General features: G+C 50.0%; 2 protein-coding genes across 4 annotated transcripts in view; one reads left to right on the forward strand and one right to left on the reverse strand.

Moving 5' to 3' along the window:
• The window catches only part of ELFN1 (extracellular leucine rich repeat and fibronectin type III domain containing 1), a 98582-nt gene extending 85107 nt beyond the window's left edge, over positions 1–13475 (forward strand). For all 3 annotated transcript variants that reach the window (XM_079320913.1, XM_079320915.1, XM_079320914.1), the window contains one exon: positions 9816–13475. In XM_079320913.1, coding sequence (XP_079177039.1) covers positions 10253–12643 — 2391 coding nt within the window. In that variant the 5' untranslated portion in view covers positions 9816–10252 and the 3' untranslated portion in view covers positions 12644–13475. The remainder of the gene's footprint in view (positions 1–9815) is intronic.
• MAD1L1 (mitotic arrest deficient 1 like 1) overlaps positions 1–14681 on the reverse strand; it is a 418937-nt gene that overhangs the window by 50652 nt on the left and 353604 nt on the right. The gene's annotated exons all lie outside the window — the stretch shown is intronic.

Below are 14681 nucleotides of genomic sequence, written 5' to 3' on the forward strand. Positions count from 1 at the left end.
CTGCTATTAACCATCTCAGATCTCTGAAAAGGAGCTGACAGCAGGTCAGGGCTCATAACCACATCCCCCCTGGGGCTTTGGTGGGGGCAGAGGATGCTGCAGCCCCTCTCCTCCAGCCCTGCCTGCCAGCAGCCTCCCTTCCCTGTGCTCGCTCCCATGGATCAATGTCTTCCTCTCCTCCACCCTCTCTTTTATTGCCTTGCAAGTTGGCCCCAGGATGTTTTATCACACCACAGCACATAATACAAATGAAAAACAAAGGGGAAAAGTTTGAATCATTTTTTTAATATATTCATCCCTGTGCTGGGGAACAATGATCCATCTGATTAAATCCGCATGCTAGAGTTTATTAAACCAGGTTGGCCTCTCGCTTTCTTTCTCCTTTAGGCAGGGACAGGCTCATTAAAATGAACATGCTCTGCTCCCTCCCAGTGCAATCCTGCCTCTCACAGTCCCTGTGCTGCTGCTATCTCGGAGACATCACCAGGAGCTGATGAATAGGGCTCTGCAGCTCAGCCTTCCCTGGCAGCAGCACAGCAGCTGAGCTCTACAGCAAAGGGCAGGAGATGCCTTCAGCCTCACAGCTATGGGAACTCACATCCAAGGAAAAGCCCCTTAAAATTGGAGGGAGATGGGGGGCCAGGGTCTGGCCACCTCACTCTAGCCCTCCCCAGCACCTGAGAGGTCATTTACCTGCTCCTGGGCTCTGTTTCCCATCTGTGAGATGGGTTTCATAGGCACTGCTTCCCCATTAGGATAATTAATGGCTATAAAGCACTTTGGATCCTGCACTAAGAATAAACCCATCAGCAAGGTGACAGGTGGGCATCTAAGACTCTCTCCCTGGGACCAGGTGCCTGTGTAGGCTCCTAAAGCTGCCAGCAGCTGCTGTCCCTGCAGCTCCAGCTGCCCTTGGGCTGCCTCAGCAGGGTCCCCAGCTCACCCAGTCACCCTCACCAGAGGCATTTCCAGCAGGCTGGCATTTGCTGCAGCTCCTCTTCCTTCTCAGGAGCCCTTCAGAGGCAACCTAAGTCTGTTCCATCCTGGCAATAACAGTGGCTTAGGCCCTGTAATCCCTCCTTTACTTGACTTTGGGTTATTTTGAGCAGGAGATTAAAGGAGATTAGCTGCATCACCTGAGATGCTGCACTTTCTATCTCTACCCCCTTTCCTCCATGCCTAGGGGCTCACCCAGCCCCAGGCAAATAAACCCTTCCCTCCTTCCCATGTCCTCTGCCACACTCTTGTGGCAGCTGTCTGTCCACAGGGTGCTGCCATGTGGTGGTCCATCATCAGCCTTGCTTCCTGAGTGTCCTTCCATGTGTCCTGCCTCCTGAGCCAAGCCCAGAGATGCTCCACAGGAGGGGAAGACAAAGGAGGGCACCCCAGCACATGCAGCACTAATTGGGATTAGTTCTGTAAATTTCCTGAGGAAGAGATGGTAGCAGAGAGGATAAAGAAAGTTCTTCTTTGGGCACTAGGAGCCTGGCAGGGTGTGCTGGGTCCAACAGCAGGCATTTACTGTCACAGCTGGAGGGTGGAGAATATATTATTGTATATTAAAAAAATATACAAATAGCACAGGAAAGCACTGAAAATTGTCTGTTTCATGCCCAAGGAGGAACCCCATCACCTGGCAGCATCCAGCCATGGGCAGGGAGCTCTTTTCCATGTTCTGGAGACAGGTGCTGCTCTCCAGCTCACTTCAGCTTGGATTTAGCAAAGCACTTGATGCTGGTTTGAATTCCACCTGAACCCTTGCTGAAATCAGCAGCTTTATTAAATAAAAGTCTAAAGAGGCAGAGCTATGAGCAGTGACCAGAAATGTTAATTTATCTTCCTTTATGACTGAGAGATGCTGAAACATCCCAGGGGAGAGGAACAGGTACCTAGAAGCAATTGTTCCCCTGGGAAGCAAACTCCCACTCATGGCATCTCACCAGCATGTGTGACCTGTGCACACACTCACTGCAAGCTCACACCTTCATGGGCTGTTTTTCCTCATTTCAGACTACACCATCCTAGAATCCATCTGCCACCCTGGAAATTAATAGCAATCATTAAACAAAAAGAGCTGGCAAAAAGAAGCCTGAGGTGAAAAGCAGCTATTTCTGCCAGAAAAAAAATTAAAACTATTTAGACATACAGAAAGTCATTTATTACTGTGAAGTCCTTCCTCCACCTGGGGTTTAAATCTCATTACAGTTTGTCCAAAACAGATGTTACCCTTTTAGCAGTAGATTATTAACAATAAACTCCAATCCTCCAAAGAGGGTAGGTGTTTTGGGTTCACTTGCTTTTTCAGCTTGGGTAACCTCCACAGGAAATGTTTATGGAAAGGACAGGCAGTCCAAACACTGGCACAGCTCCCTGCTCCTGCTGTCTTGGACTCCAGAGTTCCCTTCCACTCTCCAAATCTTCTGGACAAGCAGTGAAACAGAGGCCCAGAGAGTGGCCACTAGCCCCTGCTGCTGCTTTGCACCCTCAGCTTGGCACTCACCATGTGCCCAGACAAACCAGTTTCTCCTGGAGCCTAGCATGTGCACAATCCATTTTTCACAAGCTTCTCTGCATCTGGCCACATGGTTTTGGGTAGAAGGTTGTTTGGTTGAGCTTTAGGCTGGCACCATCAAGGAAACCCAGTAGTCCCTCATACCTGCAGCTGTCAGTACAATTTTTCCTGCACCCTGAAGGAAGCATCAAGAGCTCTCCTGGGTCAGGTATGTCTGTGAGTACTTATTGCTGGAAGAAAATCTTTCCCACAGCACAGCACATCTCAGGTTTTACAGCTTATATCCAATGTCTTCATGAAGTCCTGAGGGGCCCAAAGGGAGCCCCAGGAAAGCAGTGCACTCACCTTCCTACAGGTGCAGGTGTTCTTGGGCTGAATCTGTTGCACATCCCTTCAGTTGTGTCAAAGGCATGATGGAGTAACTGCAGGGGCTGTGCTGGGGGAAGAAAAGGCTGCAATTAATGGCTGAGATTGAGCTATTAAAGAGCAGCTGAGGTGAATAACTGCACACAACCATCTTGTGGGCTCTGCCCTCTTCCAGAGGGTGCAGGCACTGCTGTCTCACATCCCTGTGCCTCCTCATGTGCTGATCTGCACCAGCCCTTCATCCTCTCCCTTCCATCCCAGACCCAGCTGGAGCACAGACCTGCAACATCCAGGCATCACCTCCAGGCTGAGACCACTGAGCCACCTCCCAAATATCCAAATAAATGGATATTTGTTTGCAGTTTGGGTATCTGACCCATGAAGAGTGCCCTATTAAAAAAATTAAAAAAAAAAAAAAGAAAAAAGGAGAGGGTGTATTTCCACTGCTGAAACAACAGACCCACAGCCTGGTAAACTGTTTTTCTGTAGAAACACAGCATCTGTTTGGGTTAAGAGGGCAGGGTTGGAAATGTTGATGAGGACCTGAGTTGGCCTAGGGAAGGGTCTCCCCCAAGAGGGGACAAACATGAGCTGCTCCAGCAGAGCCACCTGCAGGAGCAGGGCTGTGATGGGTGAGCTGTACGTGGAAGGTGGTCATGCTTGGTTTCCTCTGCAATGCTGTTATCCTGAATAAACATTAGATTGGTTTTGGAGGGCTGCCCAGATGGTCATTAACCTTCTCCTGGCCCATGACAAGAAGCCAGCCTGCAGCACTGAGCTAAAATTAGGCTTGTAGGGCACTGGGGCTTGCCAGATACAGCAATATCTGGGCAGAAACCCCCTCCAGAAAGGGGATAGCCAGAGGGTCCAGCCTTAAGCTGGGCTTCTCAGCTCCAGAAGACAAGATCTACATCATTAAAGCCAAGCTGGACTGGAAGAGACATCTGAAAGTCTCCATCCAGAAAAGCAGGACCAGCTTCCAAGTGAGTGAGTCAATGAGAGATTAGCAGAAGTGTTTGCTTACAGCACAGACACAACAATTCCTCTGTGCAGGACACATGCTGATGGAAAAGGGAATTTTGTTCTGCCTACCCAGGGATCACAGATCACTGCCATGAACTCATATGAGCTGTGCATTTTCTTGTCCATCTCTGAACACTCAGCATTACAGCCTGCCTAGAAACTGTGATGTTGCCTGGCCAGATACCCTTCACAGGGAAGGGCAGGACAGAGGAGGAACTGCAAATACAACCATATAAACTCAGAGAGAAAAAGACACTTGCACCTCTAAAAATAATTTCTAACAACTCACCATTTCACAGATCCATCAGCAGATTTTCCCCTGTGTAAAAGTTTTCCCATCTGGGAGGCAAAGGGTAATGCAGGCTTCCTACAAAAATAAATTAATGAATGAAAGCAGTAAATCCCTTTTCCAAACAGCAGTGAAGACTGAGCAAGAATGACAGTGCAGGGGGGACAAGGCTCAGCTCAGATTGTCACTGCTGGGGAACACCAGCAGCTGGAAAAACATCCTTTGATCTTCAGCTCTATTTACAGGGGAAAATGGGACTGGCTTCCACACCAGACCTCTGCTTTTCCCCAGCCTACCATCAGCATAACCATCCCATAATGAAGCTGTGATTCAGACTGATTATTTCTAAGGAAAAATCCCATCAAGAAAGTATTAGAGAGGCTTTCTCCCATGGAAACACACCTTTCTTATTGCTAGAGTCATACCTGATCAGAGCTCTTCTTTACAACCCCTAAAACCTTTTTCCTCTTCACCTTCCCCTAACTCTGTCCCTCTCCTCCCATTTCTCAGCTCCTTGAGGGCTCTGCCCTGGCAGGGGCTGGAGCTGGTGTTCCAGTGCTGCTCGTGCTGATGTCTTGGAAGGCTGGTTTAATGCACAGGTACCCCAGCTGGGCTTAAGAGGTTGCTCACCAAGAAGATCATTTATGCATTTACTTAAACTCAGCAGAGGCTTCTGCTCAGCAGCCCACAGCAGCATGAGATAGGGTTGTCATCTCAACAGACCCTGGAAACCAAGCAGCATGAGATGGATGGAAATTACTCCAGACTGCAGCTGAGTAACAGCAGAATAGTCTTATTTTCTGAAATCCCAACAGTTTGTCTTGAAAATATCATCATTTTGAACCAGAATTTATCTTGCCATAGTTAAAAATGTTCTTAGAACTGTTTGTGCAGACAGGTCTGGCCATGGCCAGGCTGCAGCTCTGGCCTCATGCTGGCTTTTGGAGGCACAGTGGCTTTGAACCAGGGCTCCCCACAGACACTACAGCACCCAGGTTTACTGCTAAATTAAATGGGATTGAATATCAGTTTCCAGTAAAGATCATAACTTTTCCAGTCAAGGTTAAAATTGGAACAAGCCAAGGAGAGATTGGCCCCAGCACCATTCAGAGCCCATGAGTGTTGACATACTGGTAATATTAATGTCCATGTATAGAGACCAAGTGTAATTTCTCTTTGTTTCTCCCAGTGTCTCCCAGAAAAGTTATGTCTTTGCCATCCCTCCCACTTGGGTACTTGTCATACAGTCTGTGACCTGCCAGAGTCCCAGCAAAAGCTGTCCTGGATGCAATGCTGGGCACTTCTCTCTCAATCTCCCCTTCACCTCTCTGCTTCATTCCTTCTTAATCTCCCCTCAAACCTCAGTGGAAAATATATCTCTTCTCCCTTGCCTGTTTTTCTTAAATAATAAATAATAGCAGGAGAGAGAGTAGAATTGACTGGAGAACTCTATTATCTAACACTGTGAGGCATTTGGGAATAAGGTTGGGATGCACAAAATGCTGCTAAACCCTGTCAGTGAAGGATATTAAGACCAGGATGTCTGGATATAAAATTAACTCGAATTTTACAGGCCTGAGCATCTTTATTGTCCAGGGAGATTGTGATTCTGACCAACAGCACCCAGCAGGAATCATGGAGCAAAGACCAGGAGTATGAATGAGGGGAAAACCTGCCTGGAAACCTCCTTTTCCCACCTGATATACACAGGATGGACATTAGCTATTCACAGGTGATTTCATCACTATGGAAGGTTTTATCTGCCATCTTGGAGCTGCCTCTCCAGACTGTTTTACACAAATGAAGAACCAATGTTCACTTTAAAATCTGGTTAGCCAAATTTTCCTTCCCCTGCTGTCTGGGTGACCAAACACTCAATGTTTGTAATGCACCACTGCCATTTTCCGCTGGCTCTCTTTGTAGTGGGGATAATTTTTTGATAAAACAGCCCAAGTGGCTGTGAAGGGGGATCTAAGAGAAGCTGGAGATGGAGCAGCTAGGGAAAAGGAAGTTGTGGAGATGCAGAAATGGCAAGGAGAGGAGCAGTGCTGTGTGTATACACAGGCACTCGCATGCGTAATCTTGTGTTCCCTCAGTAAATGTAATCCACAGTTTGAAATAACTCATTCAGTAGAATAACAAAATTAGGAACTGAGTGCCAGCTCCCTTCCCAGCCCCCATGGCTGCTTTGTTTGCTTCCTTGCAGCTGCTGCTCTGGTTTAATTTTCCAAGACGCCATTAGTTGGGAAATGGAAGCAAAAACTTCCCAGCCAGCTTGCACTGGTTTTTGAAGCTCCAGCTTTGCCTTTTCCTTTCCACCTCCCTTGCTATGGGTTTTCAGCCAGGATAAGGATGCTGCTGCTCATCCAGTGCACCACAGTGCCACACCTCAGTATATCTCTGACTGAGATTAAATCCATCATTCCAAAGCATTTCTATTGTTATTCCACACTGTCTTCATTCCTTCCTTTCGCTTCGTTCTCCAACAGCAAAAGAGACTCCCAAATCACCACTTTCCTGGTTGTTTTTCATGTGAGAGTTTTGCTGGTGTATTCCCAGGTTTTCTCAGCTCTGTAGGGGTTCAGAGTACTGCAAAAAGCAATGAGCAGTTGTGTTACCAGGAGAATAAACTCAGGAGAACTGGGCAGAGATGAATCAGGCAGGCAGGAGAGTTAACCCTCTGGATCCTTGGGGATGCTCAGTGCTGGTTGCTCAGGCACACACCCACCACAGGCTGGCATGGAGGCTCTCAGAAGCCAACCAGATGAACAATTATGCCTTTTTGTGCAAAGCAACAAGACCCACTTCTCCACTCACCAGTCATGTCCTGAGAATCTAATAAAAAGGGAGATTAGCCCCTCTTTCCTCTCTCACATCTCCTTAATGCTGTCATTTTATTCACACTTTGTAAAGCAAATAAACCAGCAAATTGCTTGCTTTAATGAGGTGAAATTAAACTAGGGCTGCTGATAAAATACCATTTCTCCTTTCTGTTGTTGGGAAGGACTTGGCTGATAGGCAATGTATGGAAAAGAAGATAAAACATACAGTGAACACGTTTGAGTCATTTACTGCTGCTCTTCTTCATCCCCAACAGTTAGATGAGGGATATTCAATCCAGTTAGATGAGGGAAGCACAAAAGTGATACAGGGGAAGGCTGTAGGGGATCAGCCTGGCAAGACCTGTGGGGAGTCTGTCTCTGCTCCTTGCTCATGGTCCCTTCTGCCTTCTGCCCACAGCCTTTCCTCAGGCAGGAGTGACAAGAGCATCCCTCTGCAAGGAAAAGGCTGGTTTGGCTCTGCAGAGCTTTCCCAAACACAGGTTTGCCCAGACAGGGTGGTTGGGTCACAATGTGAGATTGAGGAGATAGAATAAGTGCTTGCTGAAGAGAATATGCCAAGTGCATCCCTTCCTGCTGCCTATGCTGGGTTTGGCAGGGCTTCCCTTGCCTGCAGGAACCCACAAATCCATGGAGAAGGACAGCGAGCTGCTGGAATCAAGTGCCACCTGAAGGTACAACTGGGACAAGCCATTGCTTGTGGCTCTGCAGGCTAGGAACACCCTCATCCCACACCCTTAGGGGCAGCACACATCCCCTCAGGATGCAGGAGGAGTGGACACCCTGTGGCAGAGGAGAGCTGGCACACCTAGAGAGAAAGTCCCCACCTGCAACACAATACATGTGCTGGGATTTTCACCCCAGCAAGAGGAGCTCAGGGCACTTTGCTTCAGTCTCCCACCACCCTGTGAAGTGCTGTCATTATCTCACAGTGCCAGAGAGGAGGCTGGAGTGCAGAGAGGTTAATTGAGTTGTCTAGCACCAGGGGGATGTAGCAGCAGACGTGTTCCAGTCTGGCACTGCAGCCTGTGTCTCGCTGCAAGGGGGGAGCTCACCTGCAATCTGCCAGGGACCACAGTCCCTCTTCCCTTCCTTGCTGGCTCCAAGGACTCAGCTGTGTCAGAATGGACATCCAGGTACTCACAGAGCATCCCAGGGCAGTGACAGCACACAGGACAAGGTGGAAAGTCTCACGTGCAGAGAGCTGATGTGAGAGATCTTGTTATTCATGTAATGGAAACCTAACTGTCACCAGGGAGCATTGTTCACAGTCCAACCAAGTAAACTGTGTTACTGCTTATTATTACTGGCCTGTTTACCAAGGTATAAACTGAACAGGGATCTCTGCAGTAAAATATGGCCTCCTTCCCTGCCTGGTATTGTGGTTGGCTTTCTTTGAGACAAGGGTCAGGTATAGGGTCATCTGCCTCTAAGCAATCAGCCTCACACGATTTTCAGATATGTAGCACCAAGAATAGTCCAGCCTGGGCACTGTGAAATGGTTTGAAAAACTGTTTCTGGGTTTGTACTAATTTTTCTATTTAATGAAAGACAATTTGGATGTAAGATGTGGCTCTATCTCCTTCCCAGCTTCCCAAGAAACCTCCAGTTCTTACCAGCTATGTTTCCAAGACAAGGGAGACAGTGTTCATGTTCCCCAAAAAAAAGTTCAAAGATTTTTCTAGATAGGCCATGATGATTTCTCTCCAATTTGTGGGCAATTCTGTCTCTGCCACAACATCTCACTGCATCCATCCTACCAGCCCAGAGTTCCATTTGGCAGTACAGATATCCAGAGGTGATGTTTTCAATATCTTGTGGAAAAGCATGACCCAGGAGATGCTGGTGCTCGTGAATTTCCTACCTCTCCATTTTTGCCTTCCTGTTTCCCTAAGAAACCAGAAAAAGAAGTAAGAGCTGTTCATGGAAATTTATGCTTAGTCAAAAAATGGAAAATGTGAGCCAGAAATGAGTTTCTCTATGGGCAGTGAGGCTGCTGGCAGTCCCACAGGCTTGTGTCTAATGAAGACTTTCTGTAGTCTTGAACCAGCTGTTTCTGGCTGGGGAAGGAAGGTCTTGTTCCATCCTCTGCCAATGCTTTTGTTATGCCACTGAACGTTTGCTGGTTTCCACACCTCTGCATCATTTCCCCTGCAAGGGAGAAAGGCAGCAAGCCCCAGCCAGGGACAAGGACACTGGGTGGTTCACAGTCACAGCAGTGGGTTTTGCAGAGTGCCCTGAAAGGACTGCTCAGGTTGCCAGAAGCAGGAGAAGGGTTTGGTGCTGGGCTGTACCCCAGATGCCACACGGCAGTGCAGGCACTGTGGGCACTGCTGCTGTGCACACCAGCACACGAGACAGCCAGGATTCCCCTCAGCAAAACGCTGCAGCATCAAATCTACATCAGAGCCAGTTGTCTAGACTTCATCTGCTCTCAGCAGAGAGGAACAGACACTTCTGGGGCATCACTCCTCTCCTCCTCAGGTAGACACCTAAATAGGTCAGACGAGCAGTGCACTGGATGTGTGTTGGTCTCTCAACTGCCAAGTAAGTGATGCTGGACGAGGGCTCAGAGGGTGACCCCAGTGGTCAGTGACCACCTCCCCTTGTGCTGCCAGACTGTGCTGGTGGCAGCCAAGTAAACCAAAGGCTCCTTGAAAGCTGGTTGCCAGAATGAGAAGGCGAGTGCCTAACTAAGAGGGGAGTAGGATGCATCTCCAACACCTCTGCCTGCCCACTGTCCTTCCTTTGTGCTCAGTTTGTGCTTGTGTTGTGTTCTGAGCAGGTGAGCCGAGGGACCGAGCGGGGACAGCCGAGCACTCGGAGGCACAGGGAGATGGGGACCGGCGCCACGATGTGCAGCAGAAAGAAAACGAGGAGAAGTACTGTAAAAAATGAGAGGAAGGCTTGTCTCTGAGCCTGAACAACTCTGCACGGGCGCTTAACTTCATGACTCCCTCCTCGAGATGCCAGAGGCTTGGTGATGCGGGGCCAGCCTCAGGCACCAAGACCTTGGTAGCAGCCCCTGGCTGCTGGCTGCCGAGTACCGCGGGCACCGAGCTCCGCTTTCTCCAGCGACGCTTCCCTCCCGTCTCCGAGCCATGAGGAGAAGGGAGAGGCGAGCAAAGCTGCCGGAGGAGCACTAGCCCACACCTTCCTGGCCCCTGTCCTGCTCCCCGCTTCCAGCAGACCAGGAACCCCTTGTCCAGGCTGCCCTTCCAGATGGCAGGTCGCCGGTGGGCCGCGACATCAGCGCTCTGCATGTGCGTGGCGGCCGTGTCTCTCCTGCACGCCAGCGGGGCGCGGGCAGACTGCTGGCTCATCGAGGGGGACAAGGGCTTCGTCTGGTTGGCCATCTGCAGCCAGAACCAGCCCCCCTACGAGTCCATCCCCCAGCAGATCAACAGCACCATCGTGGACTTGCGGCTGAACGACAACAAGATCAAGAGCGTGCAGTACGCCTCGCTCAGCCGCTTCGGCAACCTGACATACCTCAACCTGACGAAGAACGAGATCTCCTACATCGAGGACGGTGCCTTTTCAGGACAGTTCAACCTCCAGGTGCTGCAGCTGGGTTACAACCGGCTGAGGAACCTCACCGAGGGCATCCTCCGGGGCCTGGGGAAGCTGGAGTACCTCTATCTCCAGGCCAACCTCATCGAGACCGTCACGCCCAATGCCTTCTGGGAGTGCCCCAACATAGTGAACATTGACCTGTCCATGAACAGGATCCAGAGACTGGACAGCAACACTTTCCGGGGCCTAAGCAAGCTCTCTGTCTGTGAACTCTACAGTAACCCCTTCTACTGCTCCTGCGAGCTCCTGGGCTTCCTGCAATGGCTGGAGGCTTTCACCAACATGACACGCACCTACGACCGGATGCAGTGCGACTCCCCGCCCGACTACATGGGCTACTACCTGTTAGGGCAAGGCCGGACTGGCTACCGCAATGCTCTCAGCATGCTCTCTTCCCTTTGCACCGGTGGCTCCTACACTGTGATCCCTCGTTTCATCCCTCCCAGGTACCAGGTGACCACGGTGCCCTCCGAAAGCCCCTGCTCCGAGGAGGAGTGCTCCTCCGGCGACGGCACCACGCCGCAGTTCTCCCTGTTCACGCCCATCGGTGAGACGGAGGTGCGCCCCAACATCCAGGTGAAGCACCTCAACCACAACTCGGCCGTGCTCACCGTGCAGATCCCCTACCCCTTCAGCAAGATGTACATCCTCTCCCAGTTCGAAAACGGCTTCTCCTCCATGATCACCAAGCTCAGGAAGAAGGAGGAGAACATCACCGTGAGCAACCTAGTAGCACAGAGAGATTACACCTACTGTGTGGTCTCTGTTCACCAGTACTCCAAGTACAACCACACCTGTGTCACCATCACCCCCACCAGACCCAACCGCAAGGAGCCGGTGCCCACCCCTTCCACTGCCACCCATTATATCATGACAATCCTGGGCTGCCTCTTTGGCATGGTGATTGTCCTGGGCGTGGTGTATTACTGCCTCCGGAAGCGGCGCCAGCAGGAGGAGAAGCACAAAAAGGCTGCCGGCAGCATGAAGAAAACCATCATCGAGCTAAAGTACGGGCCAGAAATGGAGACCACCAGCATCACCCAGCTGTCCCAGGGACAGATACTGGGGGGGGACACTGTGACCCGCATCCCCTACCTACCTTCAGCTGGCGAGGTCGAGCAGTACAAGCTGATTGAGAGCAGCGAGACCCCCAAGGCCACCAAGGGCAACTACATGGAGGTGAGGACGGGCGAGCAGCCCGAGAGGCGAGACTGTGAGCTGTCCCTGCCACCAGACACCCAGGGCTCAGTGGCTGAGATCTCCACCATCGCCAAGGAGGTGGACAAGGTGAACCAGATCATCAACAACTGCATCGATGCCTTGAAATCCGAGTCCACCTCCTTCCAAGGGGTGAAGTCGGGGGCAGTCTCCACGGTGGAGCCTCAGCTGGTGCTCTTGTCAGAGCAGATCCCCAGCAAGCACGGGTTCCTTTCCCCCGTCTACAAGGAAAGCTACAACCACCCTCTCCAGCGACACCACAGCATGGAGGCGGCCCCCAAACGCTCCAGCACCTCTTCCAGCGGCTCCATACGGAGCCCCAGGTCCTACCGCTCCGAGGGATCGGGCCACAAATCCGAAGCCAAATACATCGAGAAGACATCCCCCACCACCGACACCATCCTCACTGTGACGCCGGCCGCCGCCATCCTGCGGGCGGAGGCGGAGAAGATCCGCCAGTACAGCGAGCACCGGCACTCGTACCCCAGCTCGCACCCGGGGGAGCAGCACGACAGCATGGGCGGCAGGAAACCCTCCATCCTGGAGCCCCTGACCCGCCCTCGCCCCAGGGACCTGGCCTACTCCCAGCTCTCGCCCCAGTACCACAACCTGAGCTACACCTCCAGCCCGGAGTACACCTGCAAACCCTCGCACAGCATCTGGGAGCGCTTCAAACTCAACCGCAAGCGGCACAAAGACGAGGAGGAGTACATGGCAGCCGGCCATGCCCTGCGCAAAAAGGTCCAGTTTGCCAAAGACGAGGATCTTCACGACATCCTGGACTACTGGAAGGGCGTCTCTGCCCAGCAAAAGTCCTGAGTCCTCACACACAACTCGTGACTTAACACACTAACTGGACCAAAAGAAATCCGCAGCAGCTATTTTTATTCAGACTGTCTTTGAAACAAAATAAAAATGAAAAAAAAAAAAAAAAAAAGAGTCAATAAAAAAAATAAAAGAGAGAACAAATAATGAAAAAAAAATCTATAAATATTCTATATAATATATAAAGTGAGATATTAAAATGTCCTCACGTTGGTGAGACACGCACCAAATTTGAACACAAACTTTGCAGAACAAACAAACTGTGGAGTGGGAAAAAAAAAAAAAAAAAGTTTTGTTTCATTTTGATTTTTTAAAAAAATATAAGAAAAAAGAAAAAATTGAATATAAAATGAAAATGAAAGAGTGGGCAGAGAGCTGAGGTCTGGCGTTTTCCAATACTGCATTGCATGAGTCCCTATTCCGTGATTTTGTGGATTCTTTGTGAACAGTTTGTGTTCTTCCTTCCTTCCCTTCCAAAATCAACAGCGACAAAAACAGCAACAAAAACCAAAAAGAGACCAGAAGGAGCTCCATCTTTTGGGCTGTTTTTGCAAACGGAGTCTTCCAGTTTAGACTTTTACCCGGTTGAAGGCCCGTTCACATTTTCACTCACTAAGAGGTTTTACCACACATTGCATTGTAAACCGAAGTCGTTAATTGTACAGAGAAAATTTCTATATTTGCAATGTTTGCTGTATAATGAGAAAGAGAGAGGAGAAAAAAAAATACTACATCTACTAAAAAATATATATATATATCTATATTCACCTGTTTGTACCAGGTTTTAATCATGGATTTTAGAGAAAGAGATGGAGTTTTATTTGAAGGACTTTTTTGTTGGTTGGTTGGTTGATGGGATATGCTTTGGAGGGGGGAAGCATTTGGATTTCTGAGTATTTTGTTTTGATTTCTTCCATCAATTGTCTGTGTCCAAGTTCTCATCACTTCCAAGTGCATTGAAGAAAAAAAGTCTCATACCCAGGAAAATAGAATCCCTCACCTTATTCCAGGTGGGAAACCCCCAGGAGCTGGGAAGGGGCTGAGAAGTGAAGGGCTCTTGGCTGAGCAGGTGCCACCATGCAGTGGGATATCTCTTGCAAATCTAAAGGCATTAATTGGTCTCTACCCCTAAACAGATGTGTCTGGGCAGTGGTGGCCCTGGGGACCAGCCACTGAGGGGTGGATTATCCCCCCACTGGGGTGGGGAGCTGGTGATGAGTTAGAGCACTGCAGAGAAGGAGGGAATGGAGGGGTGTTTTTGCTGCTGACACTCAGCATTTACAGCTTGCCCATACTGAGACACCCTGAGGAGCCCCTGGCCAGCCCTTGGAAGGGAAGGGGATGGTTCTGTGCCCATGGACCCACCCAGGCAGCCAGTGCCCCTCAACCATTGCTGTCCAGCACTGTTCCAAGACTCCACAGCTTTTTGCCCCATCTCTAAAATACTCACACAGGGTGAGAAGGGAGGTGTTGAGACCATGAAGCCTCTCCCTGACCACACTGCTGGCCAAAGGACACTATTCTGTCCTGATCAGCTCCTCCTGTGCCTCACCACCCCATGACCAACAAAAGTGAGGGTTTCATGAGGCTCTGAGAGCTGCCCTGCTCCCAGGTGAGTGTGGGGGTGCAGGCAGCCAGCACAGGAGGTGAGGTGCTAAGCTGCCCAAATGCAGCCCTGTGAGGCACTGCTGCTTGCCAGAGTTTTTTCCCTTGCATCCTGCTCACAAGTCGCTTTGGATGGACATCCTAAGTCCTGATGGATGAGCACTAGGGCCCAGGAGCAAACCATATCCCATCCTGTTATTTCAATATTTCGAAGCGATTCTGACAGGTATTCTTGCAAAAGGTTATGTTTGTTCAGAAAGGAGCTGAGCCAGGAAGACACAGAGCAGGCTGGGAAGTGCATGAGTTCATTGCCCGTGGTTATTTGTGTAGACAACAAACCATTAGCAGGATTTCATAATAAAAGGCAGGTAATTTCTCCAGGAATGCATTCGCTCTGCCTGAGCAAAGGCACATTCCTGCACCTCCT

This window comes from Erithacus rubecula (genome assembly GCF_903797595.1).
Source record: "Erithacus rubecula genome assembly, chromosome: 17".
Classification (NCBI taxonomy): Eukaryota; Metazoa; Chordata; class Aves; order Passeriformes; family Muscicapidae; genus Erithacus; species Erithacus rubecula.